The 13,446-nt window shown below is 45.8% G+C and overlaps 1 protein-coding gene across 1 annotated transcript; it reads left to right on the top strand.

The window, feature by feature from the left end:
* The first annotated feature begins 2,522 nt into the window (after positions 1-2,522).
* On the top strand, positions 2,523-7,741 carry RPUSD2 (RNA pseudouridine synthase domain containing 2). The gene is made up of 3 exons (XM_003266737.2): positions 2,523-3,167; positions 4,849-5,145; positions 6,802-7,741. The coding sequence occupies exons 1-3, from the start codon at positions 2,562-2,564 to the stop codon at positions 7,534-7,536; spliced, it is 1,638 nt and encodes a 545-aa protein (XP_003266785.1). The 5' UTR covers positions 2,523-2,561; the 3' UTR covers positions 7,537-7,741.
* Positions 7,742-13,446: the final 5,705 nt, after the last annotated feature.

Genomic DNA, 13,446 nt, shown 5'->3' with positions numbered 1-13,446 from the left:
CCAGGAACAGTATCTGAATCTCACTGAGAGACTGCTCAGGGAACACCCCACAGCCACTGAACATCTATAGCTGGCATTATTCGTCAACTGGGTACTTGACACAAGAACCTCCCCCACTGTTGGCCTCCCAGATTAGATGCCTCCAATGCTACCTTGTTAGACATGGATTTCACACTGGGCCCTGCTTCTGCGGCTGTGTGCCTCTGAACCAAAGCCTCTGTCTAAGAGATACAGCCCAGGTCAAATGCCTATGTCCAAGCTGTAAGAGAGTGTGGGAAGGCTCTGGCTTCTACCTCTTGGGGGCAGTAATGTAATGTGAGAAATTCCCCACCCAAAAGAAGGGTGTTTGGAAGATGCTGGATGTTTATAGAATATGACAAATGTCTACCCTACATGGTCTATGCCAGTGCTTCTCAAGCTTTAATATGCAGAAAAATCACCTGGGGATCACGTTAAAGTGCAGATTCTCATTTAGTAGGTCAAAAGGGGTGGAGGAACAAGATTCTGCTATGTTTTCTGTCTCCACAGTTTTGCCAGGCACTAGTCCAAGTATTTTACTTGAATTAACTAATTTAATTCTCCCACCCCAATCCTATGGAGCAAAGAGGCTAGCTAAGAAGACATACTTTTCTTTTGGATAAGGTTCTGCTCTCACTGTAAATATCTTAATGAAATGACACACTTGAGAGATGATGTCCCTCCTGTGAAGTAGTTTGGTTCTAACATACCCCACGATCAATGGAAAATTCTACCTCTTATTTCTGGAGGTAGTCAGGAATCAGACTTTTCAGCATATGGAGTTCTGCAGCTGTGAATACCTCAGCTGCAGTCCCTCAGTTTGGTGAGACTGATGAGAAGGAATTTAGCTAAAAAAGATTTCCCTTTCTCCTCTCCAGAATACAAATGCCTGGGATAAGAATTAGACTTTTTTTTTGTTTTTTTTTTTTTTTGGCAAACTAACATTGAAATGCCTCCTTATTTGGAAGAATCCCACTCTGGATACCAAAGAGGGTTAGATTCTTGGCCGGGCGCAGTGGCTCACGCCTGTAATCCCAGCACTCATAATATAAAAATTAGCCAGGCGTGGTGGCACGTGCCTGTAGTCCCAGCCACTCAGGAGGCTGAGGCAGAAGAATCGCTTGAACTCAGGAGGCGGAGGTTGCAATGAGGCGAAATCGCGCCACTGCACTCCAGCTTGGGAGACAGAGCAAGACTCCATCTCAAAAAAAAAAAAAAAAAAAAAAAAATAGGGTTAAATTCTTCCATCTCCAGGCACCCTGGAAGTGAGGGCTCAGACCAATGAGGTTTGGCTGATGGAAGTCCTCCCCTGCAGGACTCTTAATCTTGGGAGAGGGACACAGAGGCACAGGGAGATTTAGGGGTCTCCAAGGGGTGGCAGGGCTGCAGGAAAAAGGGTCCTTTGGCACAACATAGTGTCTTGTGTCTACTGCATCCCAACTGGGTTTCTTCACTGAGATGCCTGAAGCAAGGCTCTCAAAAGGCTTGGTTTCCCTTGAGTTGGCCCTTATTCTGAGCCTATTCTCCAGTTGTCTTGTGAATTCTATGAGGCACTAATATTCTTTCCATAATTCCATCTCTGATGAAATTTTTATTTTGCACTTAAGAACCCTCGCAATGGCCGGGCGCGGTGGCTCACGCTTGTAATCCCAGCACTTTGGGAGGCCGAGGCGGGCGGATCACGAGGTCAGGAGATCGAGACCACGGTGAAACCCCGTCTCTACTAAAAATACAAAAAAATTAGCCGGGCGTGGTGGCGGGCGCCTGTAGTCCCAGCTACTCGGAGAGGCTGAGGCAGGAGAATAGCGTGAACCCAGGAGGCGGAGCTTGCAGTGAGCCGAGACTGCGCCACTGCACTCCAGCCTGGGCGACAGAGCGAGACTCTGTCTCAAAAAAAAAAAAAAAAAAAAAAAAGAACCTTCGCAATATATCCTCTGATCTATTTGCAGTTTTAATCTCAGGATGGAAGCATATGGGAGGCGAATGGGGATCCCTAATCCTTCTCATGCTGTTAGGGGGAAACACAGGTGTGAACACATTGCTTCTGGGGTGCTTGTGTGTGTTTTAAATACATATATAACAATCTTACTGAGATATGTCACCTACTATAATATTGACCCTTTTAAAATATACAATACTGTGGGTTTTAGTATATTCGCAGAGTTTAGCAATCTTTATTCTGGTTGTTTTTGTTTTGTCCTAAATAAAGCTCCTTTCAAGCGTTTCTTCAGACCCAAGGGACTACTCGGAATTTACACGACCTACTCCTGTCATGGCCTTTACATGGAGCAATTCCAAGAGTTTCCTTTATCAATAACGTCGTATCTCCCTAATAGGAAGACGTCTGAGTAAGGTCACTTATGGTGAGACATTTACAGTCTCTCAACTCTACGCTCACCCAATTCACCTCATTTAACTCGAGTAGCTCACTCATTCGCTCACTCACCGCAGACCCCGCCTCGGGACTGGACCTCCCTGATTCGCTGGGGCCGAGTGACGTCCTCAGATCGCGACCCTGGGAGTGGAGTGGGGGCCGCGTGGTTATGTGGCTGGGCGGCTGCGGATGGCTTAGGGTTCTCGGATGTTGGCGCTGCGACCTTCGGCGCCCTAGCTTTACCAGGACTTGGAGTGGCTATAAGGGCCCAATGGCAGAAACAGTGTCTACCCAGGTTGGGACAGCGGGCGGGCTGAGGGCTCCGCATCAGCAAAACGGTGACGCTGGTGGCGACGCGAGGGTTGAGCCGTCCCCCGCGTCCCCGAAGCCGGCTGGCCGGGAAGTGGACCCGGCCCCAGTAGGCGGGGAGCATCCCTCGGCTGCAGCCCCGGGCCCGGGCAAGCATAAGAAGCGGCGGGGCGCAACCAGGGAGCGTGTCGTGCCGCCCCCGAAGAAGCGGCGGACCGGGGTGAGCTTCGGTGATGAGCACTTTGCAGAAACCAGTTTTTACTTCGAGGGCGGCCTGCGTAAGGTGCGGCCCTATTACTTTGACTTCCGGACCTACTGCAAAGGTCGCTGGGTGGGCCACAGCTTGCTGCACGTCTTCAGTACCGAGTTCCGAGCTCAGCCCCTGGCCTACTACGAGGCTGCGGTCCGGGCGGGCCGCCTGCACCTCAACGAGAAGCCGGTGCAGGACCTCAACGTCGTGCTCAAGGTGGAGTCCTGATGGGGCTGGCCAGAGGCGGGCGAGGAAAAGGGGCAGGGTTTTGTTTTGATTTTTAGGCTTAGTAAAGCATAGGTACTGGATTAAAATCATGGCAATTCTAAAGCGTTCTCACTTTCATTTGGAACACTCTTTTAGCCCGTTTCCTACCTCTGCAAGTGGCCAGCGTCTCTGTGCTTCAGGACTCAGGCTGTTTATCCTCTTCCTCAAGGCAGCTTCCTTGTTTCCAAGGGACAGAAGTTGGAATTCTCATAATTCCTTTAAACACCGTCTTGTGGCAAGGGCACTGATCACTTTACCCTGCGTTGTAGATCTCTGTGCAAATAGTAATAATAGGGGCTATCATTTATGTCTCTTTACTGTGTGCTGGGCACAAAGTTAAACATTGTATGTCCACTAACGTCTAATTCTAATGACAACCTTGTGAAGTAGGTATTGCCACTCCATTTTACCTCTGAGGAAACTAAGGAAACTCACAGGGGTAAGGCCATAAACAGTGCCACTACCAAAGCCCATGTTCTTATAACTGTTACTTAAGCTATTTAACATAGAGCCTGATACGTTAATAGAATTGTGAGATGTCAGGGATAGACACCAGAATTGTTTAGCCCAGTGCTTTGACTCCTTTAAAATTCCATCACAGGTATGAGGTACCAGACACCCCTGTCAGAAGTTAACACTGTTTACCTGTCAGTAACACTGGTTTACCATGGTTGTGAGTGGAGAAAAGGCGATTACAGCATTTGGGGAATAGATGGTTTTGGAGTAACTTGTTCCATTGATCAAGCGATTTGGGTCAATATATCATAGATTGACGAATTCCCTCTCCTATCCCGATTTCTAAAAGCACAGATCTGGTCTAACCCTCACATTCCCCAGGAAGCAGAGACCCAGAAAAGATAAATGACTTGCCCAAGAGCATGTAGCGAGCCTATGGCAAATCCTGGTCTAGAGCCCATATCCCTGGACTTAAGCCTTAGTTTTGTTTGTTCAAGATCGTGATAAGTGATGATTTATGGAGGTTTTTTCCTCCATTAAAAAAATTTTACCTTATTATTATTATTTTTTTTTGAGACAGAGTCTTGCTCTGTCGCCCAGGCTGGCGTGTAGCGGTGCGATCTTGGCTCACTGCAACCTCCGCCTCCCAGGTTCAAGCGATTCTCCTGCCTCAGCCTCCCAAGTAGCTGGGATTACAGGCACGTGCCACCACGCCTGGCTGATTTTTGTATTTTTAGTAGAGACAGGGTTTCACCGTGTTAGCCAGGATGGTCTTAATCTCTTGACCTCATGATCCACCCACCTCAGCCTCCCAAAGTGCTGGGATTACAGGCGTGAGCCACTGCACCCGGCTAAAAAATTTTACCTTTAAAATACCTTTATTGTAGAGAAAATACAATTAGCAAAACCAAAAAACATTCATAATCTAACCACCCAGGGATAACACAGGTAACATTTTTGCGTATGTCCTTCCAGTACTTTTTCAATGCCAGCTATCTGCCTGTGTCTGTCTGTATTTTTACAAAATGAGATCACACTCTGCACACTGCTTTTTCTGCCCAAGATGTGCTTTCACCATTTTTCCATGTCAGTAAGGAAGAGGGGAAGCTGGGTATGAAGTGGACTGATTACAGGCTGCGGTCCCTAGGCTAACTTATTACTATGTCTTTGACAGGACAATGATTTCTTGCGGAACACAGTGCACAGGCATGAGCCACCAGTCACAGCAGAGCCCATTCGCCTTCTAGCTGAGAACGAAGATGTCGTGGTTGTAGACAAGCCTTCCTCCATTCCCGTTCACCCCTGTGGCCGCTTCCGACACAACACAGTTATCTTCATCCTAGGCAAGGAGCACCAACTCAAGGAGCTACACCCCTTGCATCGGCTTGACCGCCTTACCTCAGGGGTGCTTATGTTTGCCAAGACAGCTGCAGTCTCTGAGAGAATTCATGAGCAGGTTCGGGACCGGCAGGTGAGTCAGGCTTTTGTATCCTACAGGCCACTTCTTGGGCTTACGAGTGCTCTGTGTCAAAAGGGCATCATGGAGTTCCGAAGTGGTCCTTCATATTTATCTGGCCATCCTTCCTACCTTCCTACCTTAAGGCATGTCAACACCTAAAGTGCCAAATGCAGGATATCTCATGTTTCCAAAAAAATCTTTAGAGATGGCATACACTGCCTCTCTTAGTAGTTTGCTATTTTGAAGCTTTAAAATGCTGACAAGGCCAGGCTCACACCTGTAATCTCAGCATTTTGGGAGGCTGAAGTGGGAGGATAGCTTGAGCCCAGGAGGTTGAGACCAGCCTGGGCAAAATAGGGAGACCCTGTCTCTACAAAAAAAAAAAAAAAAAAAAAGGCCAGGCGTGGTGGCTCGCGCCTGTAATCCCAGCACTTTGGGAGGCCGAGGCGGGCGGATCACGAGGTCAGGAGGTCGAGATCATCCTGGCTAACACGGTGAAACGCCGTCTCTACTAAAAAAAATACAAAAAATTAGCCAGGCGTGGTGGCGGACGCCTGTAGTCCCAGCTACTCGGGAGGCTGAGGCAGGAGAATGGTGTGAACCCGGGAGGCAGAGCTTGCAGCGAGCCGAGATTGCGCCACCGCACTCCCGCCTGGGTGACAGAGCGAGACTCCATCTCAAAATAAATAAATAAATAAATAAAACTTATCCTGGCCTGGTGGCACATGCCTGTGGTCCCAGCTACTTGGGAGGCTGAGGTAGGAGGATCGCTCGGCCGTGGGAGGTTGAGGCTGCAGTGAGCCATGATCGTGTCACTGCATTCCAGCCTGAGCTACAGAGCAAGACTCTGTCTCAAAGAAATAAATTAACATAAGAAAATAAAGTGCTGACAGGCTGAGCAAGGCTTTTAAGATTATGGAGAGAGCCTGCTTGGTGAAAAGATTCTAGATATAGTTGGAAAAGGCTTGGGTAGAAGAGTTTAATGGTAATGATTGTTATCCTGAGACTTGTAATTCTGAGTCTGAATCATAATACATTTATTGAGTGCATACTGTATACCAGGCTTAGTATCAAGCACATTAGAGCCTAACTTACTGAATGCTTATCACGGCCCAATGAGGTAAATGGTTTTCTTTTCTTTTCTTTTTTCTTTTCTTTTCTTTTCTTTTTTCTTTTTTGAGATGGAGTTTTGCTCTTGTTGCCCAGTCTGGAGTGCAATGATGTGATCCCAGCTCACTGCAACCTCCGCCTCCTGGGTTCAAGCGATTATCCTGCCTCAGCCTCCCAGGTAGCTGAGCTTACTGGCATGCACCACCACGCCTGGCTAATTTTGTATTTTTTAGTAGTAGAGACGGGGTTTCTTCATGTTGAGATCAGGCTGGTCTCGAACTTTCGACCTCAGGTGATCCACCCGCCTCAGCCTCCCAAAGTGCTGGGATTACAGGCATGAGCCACCGCACCCAGCTGGTAAATGCTTTTCTAATTTCACATTTTCTAGATGAGTTAGTAGGATTTAGAGGTTAAGTAATGTACCCAAGATCGCAAAACTGGCAAATGGTAGAGCTGGAGTTTGAATCTTCTGATACTGGTCCTTATCACTCCACAAAGGGTTTGGACTCCATGAATTTAGGCCTTGTACTGACTTTCTCCCTCTTCCCTCCTATGTAGCTGGAGAAGGAGTACGTGTGCCGGGTAGAAGGGGAGTTCCCCACTGAGGAAGTGACCTGTAAAGAACCCATCTTAGTGGTGTCTTACAAAGTAGGGGTGTGCCGTGTAGATCCCCGGGGCAAGCCCTGTGAGACAGTGTTCCAGAGGCTAAGCTACAATGGCCAGTCCAGTGTGGTACGGTGCCGGCCACTCACAGGCCGCACACACCAGATTCGAGTCCACCTTCAGTTCTTGGGCCATCCCATTCTCAACGACCCCATCTACAACTCAGTTGCCTGGGGTCCCTCCCGAGGCCGGGGCGGCCACATTCCCAAGACAAACGAGGAGTTGCTACGGGACCTGGTAGCAGAGCACCAGGCCAAACAGAGCCTGGATGTGCTAGATCTCTATGAGGGTGACCTGTCCCCAGGACTCACAGACTCTACGGCCCCCTCCTCAGAGTTGGGCAAGGACAACCTGGAAGAGTTGGCTGCAGCTGCCCAGAAGATGGAGGAAGTAGCTGAGGCAGCCCCTCAGGAGTTGGACACAATAGCCTTGGCACCAGAGAAGGCAGTTGAAACAGATGTCATGAATCAAGAGACAGACCCACTCTGTGCAGAGTGCCGGCTGGTGCGACAGGATCCCTTGCCCCAAGACCTTGTGATGTTCCTACATGCCCTACGCTATAAAGGGCCAGGCTTTGAGTACTTTTCACCAATGCCTGCCTGGGCACAGGATGACTGGCAAAAAGACTGAGGGGTGTGGCCAATGGAGGGATTGCTTCTTGGGTTGTAGCAAGGATGGGCTATAGGGCAAGGGCTGACCCCATGGGCTGGTACTTGGGGTTTCTATAGGAGTGAGGTCGGGCTTCTAAAGAGACCTGCTTATACTTGCTACCTCCTTCCAGTGGGAATTTGGAGACTTTTTGGTTTGTAAATATATCCCTTTTTCTAACATCTTTTGTGTCTGGTTTTCTTCCTGCTTTTTTATTATTGATGTAAAATACACATCACATAAAATTAACCACTTTAACTGTCTAGGCACAGTGGCTTATGGCTATAATCCTAGTACTTTGGGAGGTAGAAGTTAAAGGATCACTGGAGTCCAGGAGTTCAAGGTTAAAGTGAACTGTGATTGTGCTGCTGCACTCCAGAGCCTGGGTGACAGAGTGAGACCCTGTCTCTTAAAAAAAAAAATTAACCAATTTAAGACCTACAGCGTAGTCACATTTAGTACATTCACAGTGTTGTACAACCATAACCTCATATATTTCCAAAACATTTTCATCACCCCAAAAGGAAACCTGTACCCATTAAGTAAGTGGTCACTTTCCACTCCCCCTCCACCAGCCTCTGGCAACCACTAATCTACTTTCTGTCTGTATGGATTTACCTATTTATTCTGGACATTTTATATAAATGGAATGATAAAACATGTGACCTATGTCTCTGTTTTCCTTGGCATAATGTTTTCAAGGTTTATTCAACTTGTAGCATGTATCAGTACTTCATTCTTTTTTTATGGCAGAATAATCTGTTGTATGGATATACCACGTTTTGTCTATCTGTTCGTCAGTTGATGGACATTTGGGTTGTTTCCATCTTTTCGTTATTGTGAATAGTGCTGCTGTGAACATTGAATATGTTTTCAGTTCTTTTGGGTATATACCTCACAGTGGAATTGCTGGGTCATGGTAATTCTATATTTAAATTTTTGAGAATCCACCAAACTTTTCCACAGCAGCTGAACCATTTTACATTGCATGCATAGGGGTTTCAGTTTCTCCACATCTTCACCAACATTTGTTTTGATTATAGTCATCCTAGTAGGAGTGAAGTGGCATCTCATTCTGGGTTGTTAGTCTTTTTGTTGTGGAGTGCAAGTGTTCTTTATATATTCTAGATGTGAGAATCTTAGTAAAAAGACTAACAGCCCGACTTAAATATGGGCAAAGGATTTGAATAGACATTTTTCCAAAGAAGATATACAAATGACCAGCTAGCATATGAAAAAAAAAAAGCTCAACATTATTAGTTACCAGGGAATGCAAATCAAAACTGTGGCATTAGTATAAGAATAGACATAGAGCGATGGAATAAAATCAAGAGTCAAGAAATAAACCCATCCATCTAAAGTCAATTGGTTTTTGACAAAAGTGTTAAGACTGTTCAGTGGGGAGAGAATAGTCTTAAACAAACGTCTTTTTTCTTAAACAGTTCGTGCTGGGAAAACTGGGTATTCACATAAAAAAGAATAAAGTTAGACCCCCACCTCACATATACAAAAATCAACTGAAAATAGGCCAAAGGCAGTGGCTTACACCTACAATCCCAACACTTTGGGAGGCCGAAGTAGGAGGATCCCTTGAGGCCAGAAGTTTGGGAACACCCTGGGCAACACAGCAAGACCTTATCTCTACAATAAATAAATAAATTAGCTGCGTGCAATGGTGTGCGCCTGTAGCCCTAGGTACTCAGAAGGCTGAGGCAAGAGGATTAGTTGAGCCCAGGAATTTGAAGCTGCAATGAGCTATAATGGTGCCACTGCATCCTAGCTTGGGTAATAGAGTGAGAGTACTTCTCTAAAAACAAACAAATGAAACAGCAGAAAACAGATCAAAGACCTAAAGAGATCTAAAACTATGTAAGTCTTAGAAGAAAATACTGGGGTAAATCTTCAAGACCTTAGATTTGGCAATGGGTTCTTAGATACAACACCAAAAGAATAATCAATGAAATACAAAATAAATAAATTGCACTTTATCAAAATTAGAACTTTTGCAAAGCAAAAGACCCTATCAAAAAAGTGAAAAGACAGCCTACAGGATGGGAGGAAATTCCAGAAGAGGAATAGTTGGGTATATGGTAATACTGATTTATATTTTTGGAGGAGCCTCCATCCTATTTTTCATAGTGGTTGCAGCATTTTACAATCCTACGAACAGTGCACAAGTGTCCGATTTCTTCACATCCTCACTGACACTTGTCATTTTTTTCATTTTTTGATAGTGTCCATCCTAATGGATGTGAGATTATATCTCATTGTGGTTTTAATGTACATTTCTCTGATGATTACTGAGAACATCTTTTCATATGCTTGTTGGCAATTTTTATATCATCTTTGGAGAAATGTCTATCCAAGTTCTTTGCTCATTTTTTGATTTACAGTTGTCTTTCAGTATCCATGCATGATTGGTTCTAGGATACCTCCACCTTCATCCCAAGATACCAAAATTCACAGATGCTCAAGTCTCATATAAAATGACATATTATTTGCATATAAAAGTCCTCTCGTATACTTTAAATCATCTCTAGTTTACTTACTATACATAGTAAATGCTATATAAATAGCTGTTATACTGTGCTGTTTAGGGAATAATAAGGAAAAAAAGTCTGTACATGTTCAGTACAGATGCAACCATCCATTTTTTTTTCCAAATGTTTTCAATCTAGGATTTGTTGAATCCACAGATGCAGAATTTATGGACATGGAGGGCCAACCATATTTGATTTTTTTGTTGTTGAGCTGCAGGAGCCCTTTATGTATTCTAGATATTGACTCATTATCAGATATATGCTTAACACATATTTTCTCTTATTCCATAGGTTGCCTTTTCACTTTCTTGATTGTGTTCTTTGATGCACAGAAGTTTTAAAGTTTAATACAGTGCCATTTGGTTTTTTGTTTTTATTTTATTTTATTTTATTTTTTGAGACAGAATCTCATTCTGTCGCCCAGGCTGGAGTGCAGTGGCACAATCTCAGCTCACTGCAACCTCCACCTCCCGGGCTCAAGCATTTCTCCTTCCTCAGCCTCCCGAGTAGCTGGGACTATAGGCACAGGCCACCACACCCGGCTAATTTTTGTACTTTTAATAGAGATGGGGTTTCATCACGTTGGCCAGGCTGGTCTTGAACTCCAGACCTCAAGTGATCCACCCACCTTGGCCTCCCAAAGTGCTGGGATTACAGGCATGAGCCACCGTGCCCGGCCAGAATTGTTTTCTTAATTTCATGTTTAATTATTTATTCATTGGTAGTGTATAGAAATATGATCGATTTTTGGCTGGGGGCAGTGGCTCATGCCTGTAATCCCAGCACTCTGGGAGGCCAATGGGGGGATGGATCACCTGAGGTCGGAGTTTGAGACCAGCCTGGCCAGCATGGCGAAACTTCACCTTTACTACAAAAATTAGCTGGGTGTGGTGGCATGCGCCTGTAGTCCTAGCTACTCGGGAGGCTGAGGCAGGAGAATCACTTGAACCCAGGAGGCGGAGGTTGCAGTGAGCCAAGATGGTGCCACTGCACTCCAGCTTGGGTGACAGAGTGAGATACCATCTCAAAAAGAAAAAAATGAAATATGACTGATTTATGTATGTATGATTTTGTACTCTGCAATTTTGCTGAATTTGTTTATTAGCTTTTTTTCTGGATTCTTTAGGGATATATATTATATAATATACAAATTATACTATATGTTTTTTATACATATATAATCCATGTCATCTGCAAATAGAGATAATGTTACTTCTTCCTTACCCATTTGGATGCCTTTTGTTTCTTTTTCTTGTCTAATTGCTATGGATAGAACTTCCAGTACAATGTTGAATAGAAATAGCATAGGGAAAGTGGGTCTCCTTGTCTTGCTCCCTATCTTAGGCAGATAGTTTTCAGTCTTTCACCATTGTGTGTGATGTTACCTGTGGGCTTTTCATTTTTTTTTTTTTTTTTTTTTTTTTTTGAGACGGAGTCTCGCTCTGTCGCCCAGGCTGGAGTGCCGTGGCGTAATCTCGGCTCACTGCAAGCTCCGCCTCCCGGGTTCACGCCATTCTCCTGCCTCAGCCTCTCCGAGTAGCTGGGACTACAGGCGCCCGCCACCACACCCGGCTAATTTTTTGTATTTTTAGTAGAGACGGGGTTTCACCGTGGTCTCGATCTCCTGACCTCGTGATCCGCCCGCCTCGGCCTCCCAAAGTGCTGGGATTACAAGCGTGAGCCACCGCGCCCGGCCTGTGGGCTTTTCATAAATGCCCTTTACCATACTGAGGATGTTCTTGCCCTGCATTTCTTTTCTTTTTCTTTTCTTTCTTTTTTTTTTTTTTTTTTTTTTTTGAGACGGAGTCTCGCTCTTTTGCCCAGGCCAGAGTGCAGTGGCGCGATCTTGGCTCACTGCAAGCTCCGCCTCCTGGGTTCATGCCATTCTCCTGCCTCAGCCTCCTGAGTAGCTGGGACTACAGGTGCCCGCCCCCGCGCCCAGCTAATTTTTTGTGTTTTTAGTAGAGACAGGGTTTCACCGTGTTAGCCAGGATGGTCTTGATCTCCTGACCTTGTGATCTGCCCGCCTCGGCCTCCCAACGTGCTGGGATTACAGGCGTGAGCCACCGTGCCCGGCCTTTTTTCTTTTTTTGAGACAGAGTCTCGCTCTGTCGCAAAGCCTGGAGTGCAGTGGCAGTGTGTCGGCTCACTACAACCTCCGTCTCCTGGATTCAAGCAATTCTCTTGCCTCAGCCTCCTGAGTAGCTGGGATTACAGGCGCCCACCACCGCATCCAGCTAATTTTTGTGTTTTTTAGTAGAGACGGGGTTTCACCATGTTGGCCAGGCTGGTCTTGAACTCCTGACCTCAGCCGATCCACCCACCTTGGCCTCCCAAATTGCTGGGATTACAGGCGTGAGCCACTGCGCCTGGCCCTTGCCCTGCATTTCTGCTTGTTTCTTGCCCTGCATTTTTGCCTGGACAGCCCTTTGACTTCTGCTCAGGCAGAAACCTTTTCTTTCCTGTTCCTTCTGTTGTACACCTGTCATGTATTTCCTATTTCATTGGAGTACTCATAAAGAGAACCATGGATTTTTGTTTTCAGGTAACTTCAGGATGAATAACAAAGGCTTATTCATACTGAATCCATTGCCTTTGACCAAAACATATGGAGCAGAAGTAGTGTAGGCGGGGAAAGCAATTGTGTTTATATTCTTTTAGTGGTTCATATTGGTCGTTAACCACCTACTACATGCCAAACATCATTTATTGCTGGGATACAGAAATGAATGGCTGGCCCCTGCCCTGTTAGAACACACATGATGAAATGTGCAAGTACAAAGGGAACCAGTGGAAATATGATATAATTCTGTCTGGAAGTACTAGCATAGATTTCCCAGAGAAAGAGGCATTTAACAGTGAGTTAGAATTTGCCTACTAGGGATATAAGAGAATTCCAGATAGAGGGGCAATTTGAGAGAAGGCAGTCATGTTCTAGAACTCAAAAAGGCAGAGGAGGAGACACCCAAGGAGCGTGTTTAACCCTGGGGCTCTAGTATATGTCTCCGTATCACTTACTATTGAAGCCTTTTTTTTTTTTTTTTAATTTGAGACGGAGTCTTGCTCTGTTACCAGGCTGGAGTGCAGTGGTGCAATCTCAGCCCACCGCAGCCTCCACCTCCCGAGTTCAAGCAATTATCCTGCCTCAGTTTCCCGAGTAGCTGGGACTACAGGTGCACACCACGCCCAGCTAATTTTTGTATTTTTAGTAGAGACAGGGTTTCACCATGTTGGTCAGGCTGGTCTCAAACTCCCAACCTCAGGTGATCCGCCCACCTCGGCCTCCCACAGTGTTGGGATTACAGGCGTGGGCCACCGTGCCTGGCCTACTGAAGCCTTTCAGTGGCTTGTA

Source organism: Nomascus leucogenys, chromosome 6 (assembly GCF_006542625.1).
Source record: "Nomascus leucogenys isolate Asia chromosome 6, Asia_NLE_v1, whole genome shotgun sequence".
Classification (NCBI taxonomy): Eukaryota; Metazoa; Chordata; class Mammalia; order Primates; family Hylobatidae; genus Nomascus; species Nomascus leucogenys.
Note: the sequence above shows the minus strand (reverse complement) of the source record. Positions and strands in the feature narration are given on the sequence as shown.

Coding starts and splice junctions, on each gene's coding strand:
- RPUSD2 (XM_003266737.2), top strand. CDS start 2,562: ATGTGGCTGGGCGGCTGCGGATGGCTTAGGGTTCTCGGATGTTGGCGC. Junction 3,168..4,848: donor ACCTCAACGTCGTGCTCAAG/GTGGAGTCCTGA, acceptor TGTCTTTGACAG/GACAATGATTTCTTGCGGAA. Junction 5,146..6,801: donor AGCAGGTTCGGGACCGGCAG/GTGAGTCAGGCT, acceptor CCTCCTATGTAG/CTGGAGAAGGAGTACGTGTG.